We start from the raw sequence: 12,983 nt of genomic DNA on the forward strand, positions 1-12,983 counted from the left end.
ATCATTAAAGGACCTGAGGTAAAGTACATAGTAGCTGAAATACAAGATATATAAGGTGGACTTATTAACTAGCTATTAAATTATTTTTGTTAATGTCATTAAACACTTTAGATAATGAAAGATTTTTCCCTTTCACTAAAATAACCTTTTTTTATGATTACTTGGTTCTGGTATTTTTCAGGTTATAAAAGTCTCTATTTCCACTTAAATACGTTTTATTTTACTCTTAAAAATCAACTCATTCTTCCACACTTAAAGTAATTAGTATTTTCTCCACAGTTTCTTGAATTTATTTATCTTTTCCATTTCTGATTGCTGATACTATACCATTCTCTTCTCTCCTTTTGTTTTCCTTCTCTATTTGATTTTGGCACTCTCTACTGCCACATCCTGAAATTATTTTTATCAAATTTTCCTCTTTTCCATTGTCTTCCTTGCTTTGCCTGCAACAGTCAGTTCTCTAAATTAGCAAAATGACATATCTTTGAACTTGGGTCTTTCTTAGGAGCAACCACTACTCCTGACTTTAACCTGCAGGATTTCACTTACTTGGAAGTCACAGACATATGGAATATTGGTATTGATATTTCCTTCAAGTATTTATTAAATATCTACTAGGTACCTTTATCATAAAGACATGAGCTACATAACATATACCTTACCTCTCCTCTGAACTTTGAAGGAAAAGCAGTAAAATATTCCTAAACTTATTTTCAAAGTATATTTATCAAGGATGTTTTACACGTTTCAAAGACTATAAATGAAAAATTATGTTAAGAGGCAAAGTAAACATCTAGCAAAAGTGTAAGTGAACATTTATGCCTTAGGAAAGAAAAAAACAAGTGTGCTAAAACAAATTCAACAAATAAATGAAGTTTTTATTAAGCAAAATTGCATAACCATCTACCTCAAGAAGTTGAAGACAATATCTTCATTCTACTTGATAAAAATGTTAAGTAGGATCACTCCCAACCCCACAGATAAACATCTGATGACTCTATTTATCTTAATCCATCTTAAGGCAACTATTTTCATAAATCCTTCTCTATCTGGTTCCGCTCCAAGAAAATATACCACTTAATACTTACTTTGAATTTCTTTAATACATGTAAATGTTCTCATCATAGCATATATCTACTTATATATATTATATATAAAAATTATGTAATATTACATAATTTTAGAATTTTTAGTATTTCCACACATGTATGATTGTCTTATTGCTTTCCTGTAGGAATGGTCCATTTGCTTGTAACGCTTGTATACTACTGAGTCCCACTCATCAGGGGAGGCTGCATACTTTCAAATGTTCAAAGTCTGGCTAGTAACTAGCCTTCCTTTCTATAGTATTTTAGGTACATAGGGAATTATTGATTGCATATGTAAATAAAACACGGTTAAAGATTATCATTGCTTCAAGCACTAGGTAAATAGCATAGATTTAAAATTGAGGAAAATAATAAAATGATAGGGAATGCACTGGCAGTTAATATTTATGAAACATTCTTTACATATATAAAATCATCAGAGATTATTAGCTCTTCTGAAGTCACATTTTCAAAATGGAAGAGAAAGCGAAGAAATGGTAATAGAACCTGAAGCATTGTTTTCTCAAAACCAAGGGAGATGAACATCCTTTCATGTGCATTTGCTCTTCTCCCACTGTGTGAGGCCTGGCAACCGCTGTGGCTGAATTAACACCATCATCTACTTTCTATCAGAGCATCTAGTCATGAGTTCTTTTGAGAAAAATCAATTACATGGCGATCTCAATTTCAAAATTCACTCCCATCTCTTATATTTCTTGAGGTAGCTGCTGCTGCTGCTGCTAAGTCACTTCAGTCGTGTCTGACTGTGTGTGACCCCACAGACGGCAGCCCACCAGGCTCCCCCGTCCCTGGGATTCTCCAGGCAAGAACACTGGAGTGGGTTGCCATTTCCTTCTCCAATGCATGAAAAGCAAAAAGTGAAAGGGAAGTCACTCAGTCGTATCCAACTCTTCACGACCCCATGGACTGCTGCCTACCAGGCTCCTCCGTCCATGGGATTTTCCAGGCAAGAGTACTGGAGTGGGGTACCACTGCCTTCTCCTCTTGAGGTTATCAGTTTGACTCAAATTGTCCCCCTCACTTTTAAGAATGATCTTGTTGCTGTTCCATGATTTCCAATTATCATCAATATTCCTATTACTTCTACATAGCTAAAGAAATTCTTGTATACTGGGAAAGTGCAGAGTAGTGTGAAACTGAAGAGACATCAACTTAAGATGGACATCTAAAACTGGAGGCTGAAAAGAATAGTATGTATTGAGGGTCTGGAGAAGCAAGCATGATGAGAGGAAAAAAAGAGCAAAAGGGTATAGAATAGCATAAAGAAGGAATTTATCTCTCCATGAAAACAATGAGGTTCATTTTGATCCTCTTTTTGTTCCCTATCTCTGGGTCTTTTCAACTTTTTCTTCAGAATTTCCTCTCTGCTGTTAGTTTTCTAATTAAGGTCCTGGTTCCTCTAACCAGAATTAATCCTGTTTTCACATGATTTCCTTCTCCTTCATCAGATGTACAAGGTACAACTCAGGACTGATATTTTTCCCTCCTGGGAGGAAGATCAGTTTTTCACAGTGTTTCAGTAACAAAAGTGCTCCACTCACCAGCTACTAAGCTGTGTATCTTTTAAATATTTGAAGTTCAGTTTCTGACCTAAAACTTAAGCCTTCTCTTCCAGTTTCCATAAGCTTTTCACATTAAAGAGAAGCAAAAGCCTGTTCCTTTCTACTTTCATACTTCTTTCAGTATTAAACCACAACACAAAATACAATGATTGAAAGACCCACTTTCCTATGTATCCCTAGCCACACAGCCTATTTTGTATTTTTCCTCTAGAGTTCAAAACCTTGGCAAAATAATCCAAATTTGTCTCTAGGCTTGCTTGAGACAATTTGTCTCAGTGCTTGCTTCAGTGCTAGAATGAAGATACCAGTTTAAATTAGCTAAATTTATAGAAGACAAAAAACTAAATCTGAGACTAATTTTATTTAGGGAAAGTATAATCTGTGTTATTTTCATCACTGCTTACACTTACCTTATCAACATATTTCTTAGAATTGTAAAATCACAATGTTCACCGTTTTCAACTACAAAAAAAAAAATCAGACCATATGTATTACTTCCACTAAACTCATTCTTTTAAAAGGAAACTGGGTGTTAACAATGAGAGAATATACAAAGTATTAAATACCTTAGGTCAATGTTTCATTAAGACTTTAACCCTATAAAATAGTACTTAATGTTGTGGGTCAAGGGTGGGTGAGGAATCAACTTTAGAAAAACTACAAGTTAACCAAAATGAAAACCTAAGCCAAGAAACTTTAATGTTCTTCTTTTTTTTAATGTATCACTAAAAGAATACTCTTGAAGGGGGATAACCTAAAACTAAAGATACAAAGCAAGTTCCTCTGTGCAGATTTCTAAGGTCTATACCAGTTTTAAAGTCTCAGCTCAGAAACTAAAGGTTACATGGTGATGAAAAGAGCTGAGAGTGACCACAGTATCTCTAGTTGGGAAAGTCACTCGTAAGAACATTAACTTGGAAAATATCCTAAAAATTATGTATATTTTCAAAGTAGTATCAACAAATTATAATCATGACTCAATCTTCATTCCAAGTTACTATAACACTGAAGATTAAGTATTAGTATAAACCAGTATAATGAACACAAATTTCGGGAAATGTATCTAATGCCAAGAAGGCTTCAAAGAATTGACTCTATAACTAAGATTATACTGCTGTTTAAAACTCCTTTAAAAAATTAGTATAGAAGATCTCTTAATAACAAAATTTCTTGCTCTAAAGATATGATGCCAAGAAGTTGACTTCTGCCCTGAAGAAAGCAAAATACAAATCTTTTAATTGGGCTTCTGACAGTTCTCATTCTTTAGGGTCCCAGACCCAATTGAGACTCAGATAGAAATGACAGGCCTTTTCTCCAAAATTGTTTTCAATTTCAGAAGGTTTATTAGATCCCTTGGGAGCAATCTGTGGGCCCCAGGTAAAGAACCCCTGCATTGTAAGTGTGTTTTCAAACAAGAAAACAGGAATAGGCTTAATGGTAGGGCAGAGGTGGGAGGATGAATACTGACAAGTGGCTTCTAAAGTACTACAATGTTAAGATTTAACACATACTTGCCTGACACAGCAGGACATAAGGTCTGAGAAATGTGAATGTATTTAATAAGGAGATGAGACTCAATGAAACTGAATTCAGATCTTTGAAAATCTAGACTATATCAATGCAGCATGCATATTATACTACTTACTAAATACAAATTTTTTATAACATTTGTGAGATCTTATAGAAAGCCATTCACTGAAGAAAACCTTACCTTCCGCAACACCCCAAGGATACTGCCTTCCTCTGACCCTTTTTCCATTAACTTCAATGATAGTATTACTACCTACCACAGCAAGAGGTAAACGGTCCTATAAAACAAAGTATTCTTGTTCAAATACATCTCTGTAGTCCTCACAAATTCAAGAATAAAGAAGTTAACCTTACTCAACAGGTAAGCAAAAAACATTATCACCCTAATAGTTTTTGCATTCACTTTCATAGGTCATTCAATTAATATTTAGTAAATTGCCATTGTATGGCATTATTACCAATGTAAACAATAAACAAAATTATACGTTCACTAAAATTTAAGAATACTAAGGCATATACTGATCAGATTATTTGTCAAAGCATCATTCCAAAAAGAAGTGTCCCATACTGGAAAAATTTTAAAGGGTAAAAAATACATTGGCAGCTACAAGGAAAAAAATGAGACTTGTGGCTAGTTTGCCTACTTGATAATAAATCAACCTTAAAAGCTCTAGAAGCAGACAATGTTATTAATATATCATTTTAAAATCCAGGGTACTTAGGAAACCACTATAAGTTAAAAATACAAAAAATTATGTCGGAATAGATTTTTGATTGATTTTTATAAAAGAACAAAATAAAACATGTTTGGCTCTTAAAGAATAAGCATAATAGTGCTTAAGAGCAAATCCTTTGTCTTCTCATTATGCTTCCCCTTTCATTGCCATTACCTGTTTGTTTCTAAGGCGGAAAATTATAAAATATGAAATCAGTTAATTTAAAACCATCTGAAAACAAGAACTGTTACTTATCTTTCTATTCCATATAATGCTTTATTATACTAACAGTCAAACAACAAAGTTAATCATAAAGGTGAACTAAACAATCAATAATCTCATTTATTTTGTTAAGTCAATTGTTTAAAAACATTTATATATGTATATGCCACATGGCAAGTGGGATTCTTAGTTCCCTGACCGAGGACTGAACTTGGGCCCCCTGCAGTGGAAGTACAGTCTTAACTGCTGGACCATCAGGAAGTCCCTATAAACACTGCTATTTCTAGTCTTTACAGCAGCTATTATAGTATTGCTAAGGCCCTAAAACATGTCAGTATATGTATGGGAATGAACCTACCTTTATCTTTTTAACAAGCTTATTTTCTTCTTCATCATCTGTCTCTGGGAATTCATATATTTTAATTTTATGTTCTTGGATTTCTTTCATTATCTAAGATGAAAGAGGAAGTTAGTAAAAGAGCACCACATATAATTTTAGACATTAGCTTTATTTTTATTATACTCTTCTTAAATTCCTGAGTCTTTAGCTCCAGTTCCTTTACTGTTTTTCAACAATGCAAAATGTAATTTAAAACCAAAATAGTATGCTGCTGTTTTTTTTTTCAATAAAGTTTGTATATAAGTACCATTCTCTAAATCCAATTGCTTCAGAAATGTTAAACTTATAAGGTTGTAATACCCAAAGAGTTCTAAAAATGAAGTAAGAGTCCATAAATGGCTTCACTAGTTGATTTCTATTCTAGTGGTTTTGGGTCATTTATTTATAATGACTGAGATACCTTTAGACAAATTCTTACCAACTATTTTATTCAGCTGAATCAACAGAGCTTAAACTCAACTAAAGTTTTTAGTAGAACTGAGCAAAGGTAAATAAAATAAAGTATAGCACTGGCTCTAGGAAAAAAAAATGTGTACTTATCAGGAAGTATCCTTGCATGTACATGTGCATACACATACATCAAGGAACAACAGATAAAAGATCAGGCAAGCACACAGGGAGAAAACATGCCCTGGAAATTAAGAAGCTAATGAGTTTATAATAATAATCAATGAGAATACAGAAAAAAAGAAAGACAACTTACTAGTAACATCAGAAATGACCTCAAATTAATTTATTTTGTCCAAAATCACTCTAAATTCAAATAAGAATACAGACATCCAAATAGTGTTGAATACCTACCCTATTCAAACTTATAACAAACAAACTGATGGCTAATAAACCTAAACCTAGCTCCCTGCCTGTACGGGTAGCTTAATGCTACACTCACTACCAGGGTCCCCAGCAGCAGTAAAGGGACCTGAAACAAAATGTGCTACATGGCTACCAAAGCAGACAGAACCGCCATAGAAATAAATAAGACCACATATCTTTTATAACTGCGTTATGCATCTATTTAGAAAAAAAAAACCTAAGAATAAATGATGAGGTGTCAGATCATGCATCAACCCAATGTTGGCCAAAAAGTTTATTCAGGTTTTTTGTAAGCTTCCTGAACATACTTTTTGGCCAACCTGATACATGACTAGAAGAAAAAAGAAAGACTAGTAGCTAGCTCTAAGAGCAATGGCTTTTAGTCAGAGGTTGTATATTAAAATAGCCTGAGTAAGCATCTTCACAATAACAAATACAAAGCTGTATCTTAACCTACAAAACCAACTAGTAGAGCTATGGTCCAATAATTCATTTTGAAAAAGTTCTCTACATGATTCTGATAAACATCTCTGGTTAAACACTACCTGCCCCTGGCCCCCTGCTTTTTTTTAAAGAATAAATAAAGAAAAAGTAAACTGACAACCACTGCAAGTGACCAATTTAGAAGTAGAGATCACTGCTTATTCATCTTTTTTATTTCTTCATTTTTAGTACAATTCCAAATTAAGATAAAATAGATATATTACTAATACTATATGATTAGTATCTGAACTTAGAAACAGCAAATTACAAAATAAAAATGGAGCTAATAAATGTAAAATAAAAAATTTCCTGGTAGAAATATCAGATACAGTAAAAATGATGTAGTAAAACATTCTAAAAATTTCTACATATTTAACACAATTTCAAAGCAAATTTCCACAGGTTTTTGTTTTTCTAATAGTTTTCAAGTTATTCTAAAAGTCATACTGAAAAAGATGAAGAACCAAAGTACTTTGTTACAAACGACTAGAAGGACAGTGAGAGATAATAAACTCTAAAATCTACTTTAAAATATTATACAACTTAGCCTCAATTTAAAAGACATACAGTGCTAGATGCTCAGTTGTGTCCAACTCCTTGCAACCCCATGGACTGTAGCCTGCCAGGCTCCTCTGTCCATGGAATTCTCAAGAATACTGGAGTGGATAGTCATTCCCTTCTCGAGGGGATCTTCGTGACCCAGGGATCAAACCCACGTCTCCTGCACTGCAGGCAGATTCTTTACTATCTGAGCTACCAGGGAAGCTCTAAAAAGACATAACACTGGCCTAAAATTTAAAAATAGGCTACTAGAATAGGAAAGTAGTTCCAGAAACTGATCCTACATTTCATAAAATACAATATATAATAAAACAAAAACACAACACTGAGGGAAAACTAAACCCTTGCTTTAAAATGTTCAGCTTTTCTGGAAAATTGAAAGTTAAAGAAATTATTAGACATCACCTTAATCCAAAAAAGTATAAAAAAAAATTATGACAATGCTAGCAAGGCATTGGATCAAACATACCTGTCATAAAAGGAATTTTGACTGTTTTATTGAGAAAGCACCATGAAAAAATGGAGAGGGGGTAATACAATAATTATACCCTTTAAAAAGTAATCCTCTCCCCAGGAATTCAGTCTAGGAAAGTAATTTTATAAAGGGTATGGGGAGGGGCAGTGGCACAAGCTATACAGACAATCTAAAATGGGGCTTCCCTTGTGGCTCAGCTGGTAAAGAATCCGCCTGCAATGTGGGAGACTGCCTGTGGGGATAGGTGGTGGTGGAATCCTAACAGAAACATCTAAAATAGCCTTATTTAAATTGACGAAGGATACGGGGCATTATGGTTTCCCAGATGGTTCAGTGGCAGAGAATCCACCTGTCAACAGAGGAGGCAAAAGAGACAGAGATTCGATCCCTGGGTCAGAAGATCCCCTGAAGCAGGAAATGGCAACCCACTCCAGTATTCTTGCCTGGAAAATTTCACGGACCGAGGAGTCTGGTGGGCTACAGTCCACGGGATCACAAACAGGTGGACACAACTAAACAACTGAGCACACACACTGAAGGGCACTATGATAATACTTATGGGCTCCTAGGAGAAATAGTAAGGTAAGAGAAACCCAAGTAAGATGGTAGGTGTTGCAAGAGGGCATCAGAGGGCAGACACACTGAAACCATACTCACAGAAAACTAGTCAATCTAATCACACTAGGACCACAGCCTTGTCTAACTCAATGAAACCAAGCCATGCCCGCGGGGCAACCCAAGACGGGTCATGGTGGAGAGGTCTGACAGAATGTGGTCCACTGGAGAAGGGAATGGCAAACCACTTCAGGATTCTTGCCTTGAGAACCCCATGAACAGTATGAAAAGGCAAAAAGATAGGACACTGAAAGAGGAACTCCCCAGGTCAGTAGGTGCCCAACACGCTACTGGAGATCAGTGGAGAAATAACTCCAGAGAGAATGAAGGGATGGAGCCAAAGCAAAAACAATAACCAACTGTGGATGTGACTGGTGATAGAACAAGGTGCGATGCTGTAAAGAGCAATACTGCATAGGAACCTGGAATGTCAGGTCCATGAATCAAGGCAAACAGGAAGTGGTCAAACAAGAGATGGCAAGAGTGAACGTCGACATTCTAGGAATCAGTGAACTAAAATGGACTGGAATGGGTGGATCTAACTCAGATGACCATTATATCTACTACTGTGGGCAGGAATCCCTTAGAAGAAATGGAGTAGCCATCATGGTCAACAAAAGAGTCCAAAATGCAGTACTTGGATGCAATCTCAAAAATGACAGAATGATCTCTGTTCGTTTCCAAGGCAAACCATTCAATATCACAGTAATCCAAGTCTATGCCCCAAGCAGTAATGCTGAAGAAGCTGAAATTGCATGGTTCTATGAAGACCTACAAGACCTTTTAGAACTAACACCCAAAAAAGATGTCCTTTTCATTATAGGGGACTGGAATGCAAAAGTAGGAAGTCAAGAAACACCTGGAGTAACAGGCAAATTTGGCCTTGGAATGAGGAATGAAGCAGGGCAAAGACTAATAGAGTTTTGCCAAGAAATTGCACTGGTCATAGCAAACACCCTCTTCCAACAACACAAGAGAAGACTCTACACATAGGCATCACCAGATGGTCAAAACCGAAATCAGATTCATTATATTCTTTGCAGCCAAAGGTGGAGAAGCTCTACACAGTCAACAAAAACAAGACCAGGAGCTGACTGTGGCTCAGATCATGAACTTCTTATTGCCAAATTCAGACTTAAATTGAAGAAAGTAGGGAAAACCACTACACCATTCAGGTATGACCTAAGTCAAATCCCTTATGATTATACAGTGGGAGTGAGAAATAGATTTAAGGGTCTAGATCTGATAGATAGAATGCCTGATGAACTATGGACAGAAGTTCGTGACATTGTACAGGAGACAGGGATCAAGACCATCCCCACGGAAAAGAAATGCAAAAAAGCAAAATGGCTGTCTGGGGAGGCCTTACAAATAGTTGTGAAAAGAAGAGAGGCAAAAAGCAAAGGAGGAAAGAAAAGATAGAAGCACCTGAATGCAGAGTTCCAAAGAATAGCAAGAAGAGATAAGAAAGCTTTCTTCAGCAATCAGTGCAAAGAAATAGAGGAAAACAACAGAATGGGAAAGACTGGAGATCTCTTTAAGAAAATTCGAGATACCAAGGGAACATCTCATGCAAAGATGGGCTCAATAAAGCACAGAAATGGTATAGACCTAACAGAAGCAGACGATATTAAGAAGAGGTGGCAAGAATACACAGAAGAACTGTACAAAAACGATCTTCACAACCCAGATAATCATGATGGTGTGATCACTCATCTAGAGCCAGACATCCTGGAATGTGAAGTCACGTGGGCCTTAGAAAGCATCACTACGAACAAAGCTAGTGGAGGTGATGGAATTCCAGTTGAGCTGTTTCAAATCCTGAAAGATGATGCTGTGAAAGTTCTGCACTCAATATGCCAGCAAATTTGGAAAACTCAGCAGTGGCCTTAGGACTGGAAAAGGTCAGCTTTCATTCCAATCCCAGAGAAAGGCAATGCCAAAGAATGCTCAAACTACCACATAATTGCACTTATCTCACACACTAGTAAAGTAATGCTCAAAATTCTCCAAGCTAGGCTTCAGCAATACGTGAACTGTGAACTCCCTGATGTTCAAGCTGGTTTTAGAAAAGGCAGAGGAACCAGAGATCAAATTGCCAACATCTGCTGGATCATGGAAAAAGCAAGAGAGTTCCAGAAAAACATCTATTTCTGCTTTATTGACTATGCCAAAGCCTTTGACTGTGTGGATCACAATCAACTGTGGAAAATTCTGAAAGAGATGGGAATACCAGACCACCTGACCTGCCTCTGGAGAAATCTGTATGCAGGTCAGGAAGCAACAGTTAGAACTGGACATGGAACAACAGACTGGTTCCAAATAGGACAAGGAGTAGGTCAAGGCTGTATATTGTCACTCTGCTTATTTAACTTATATGCAGAGTACATCATGAGAAACGCTGGGCTGGAAGAAGCACAAGCTGGAATCAAGACTGCCGGGAGAAATATCAATAACCTCAGATATGCAGATGACACCACCCTTATGGCAGAAAGGGAAGAGGAACTCAAAAGCCTCTTGATGAAAGTGAAAGAGGAGAGTGAAAAAGTTGGCTTAAAGCTCAACGTTCAGAAAATGAAGATCATGGCATCCGGTCCCATTACTTCATGGCAAATAGATGGGGAAACAGTGGAAACAGTGTCAGACTTTATTTTTGGGGGGCTCCAAAATCACTACAGATGGTGATTGCAGCCATAAAAATAAAAGACGCTTACTCCTTGGAAGAAAAGTTATGACCAACCTAGATAGCATACTCAAAAGCAGAGACATTACTTTGCCAACAAAGGTCTGTCTAGTCAAGGCTATGGTTTTTCCAGTAGTCATGTATGGATGTGAGAGTTGGACTGTGAAGAAGGTTGAGCACTTTTGATGCTTTTGAACTGTGGTGTTGGAGAAGACTCTTGAGAGTCCCTTGGACTGCAAGGAGATCCAACCAGTCCATTCTGAAGGAGATCAGCCCCGGGATTTCTTTGGAAGGAATGATGCTAAAGCTGAAACTCCAGTACTTTGGCCACCTCATGCGAAGAGTTAACCCATTGGAAAAGACTCTGATGCTGGGAGGGACGGGGGCAGGAGGACATCAGAGGATGAGGTGGCTGGATGGCATCACTGACTTGATGGACCTGAGTCTGAGTGAACTCCGGGAGTTGGTGATGGACAGGGAGGCCTGGCGTGCTGTGATTCACGGGGTCACAGTGTCGGACATGACTGAGTGACTGAACTGAACTGAGAAGAAAATTAAAGCAGGAGACTATTTTCAACAGTTATTTTTAATATAGTGTAAACAACCACACATACACAATAAAGTAGCAGGAGGAACACACTGTAACACATTATAATGAAAATATGAAAAACTACAAATTACATGAATAATATTAGAATCCTAAGAATTCCCAAAGTCATTTTACTTACCTGTTTCTTAAACTGTTGGCATTCTTCTGGTGTGAGTGTGTCTGCTTTGGCAATAAGTGGAATGATATTCACTTTTTCATGCAAACGCTTCATAAACTCAATATCCAATGGTTTAAGTCTGAAATACACAATATTTAATATGACTGGATTGACCAATTTGGGAGAACAGACTTCTTACATTCCAATGCTAAAATTACATACATTGAAACTACTTCATTTCCTCATGAGAAACACTCTCTAAACATGTATATTGGGCCAGCAACAGTGAGGAAGAACAGGATTTCAAGAAGCACTGGAATGCCTAAGAAAGCTTTGACTCCTGCATTTTAACACCCTGGTCACAGCATGTGGGCCGGAAAGTAGAACTGGAAAATCCAGAAAGGCTCCTAATAAGCTTTCTTACAAGAGACTCTACTTATCACTCAAATTGGGAAATCTGTCTTGTTTGTAAATGAAAAATTATAGTCCTCTTTTACTTCTTGTTACCCAGTATATTTCTCAGAGAAGGGGCTCAGAAGAACATCTTCTTCATCATCCCTTTTATTCATTACACTCTAACTACTGCCTCCACTTGGCCACTATACTTTTAAGGTCACCAAATACTTTCAGGCTGCTAATATAATTAGCCAGCAGCAGCCAACTCAGAAACACCGTGTTTAATGGTATTTTTAATTTGCCCATTATGCAGCACTGACATTACTCTCACAAGCTGTTCACTTAATTTCCAGGAACCTCTTTGTAAGCTAGTCCCTTAAAAGGTACATGCCTCAGAATTCTCTATTAGGTCTTTTCTTCTCTACATTCTATGAGCTTATCATTAACTACAACAACTTCTAATTATCTTTTATGGCTTAGTAACTCCCAAGTCTTTATACCTAGCCCAGATCTCATTGTTACGTTCCAGGCTTGTGTTCACCTGATGGAAATACTACTCAGACAATCCATTCTGGCACCTCAAAATCAAAAGTTCATCTGAACCCCCAAATACCCCCTCCCCTTCTATGCTTTCTATTTCAGTAAGTAACACTTCAATCCACCCAGTTACTCAAAGCTGAAACCCAGGACTCAGATTGGATAAACTTCCTC

At 36.8% G+C, this 12,983-nt stretch overlaps 1 protein-coding gene across 1 annotated transcript in view; it reads right to left on the bottom strand.

Annotated features, from left to right (window-relative positions):
• The window catches only part of SEPTIN7 (septin 7), a 99,765-nt gene that overhangs the window by 14,058 nt on the left and 72,724 nt on the right, over positions 1-12,983 (bottom strand). Inside the window, exons 7-10 of the mRNA XM_052638397.1 lie at positions 11,898-12,015; positions 5,498-5,590; positions 4,383-4,479; positions 3,082-3,133 (exon numbers count right to left, since the gene is read on the bottom strand). Of these exons, the coding sequence (XP_052494357.1) occupies positions 3,082-3,133; positions 4,383-4,479; positions 5,498-5,590; positions 11,898-12,015 (360 nt within the window). The remainder of the gene's footprint in view (positions 1-3,081; positions 3,134-4,382; positions 4,480-5,497; positions 5,591-11,897; positions 12,016-12,983) is intronic.

This window comes from Budorcas taxicolor, chromosome 4 (assembly GCF_023091745.1).
Source record: "Budorcas taxicolor isolate Tak-1 chromosome 4, Takin1.1, whole genome shotgun sequence".
In the NCBI taxonomy this organism is placed as follows: domain Eukaryota; kingdom Metazoa; phylum Chordata; class Mammalia; order Artiodactyla; family Bovidae; genus Budorcas; species Budorcas taxicolor.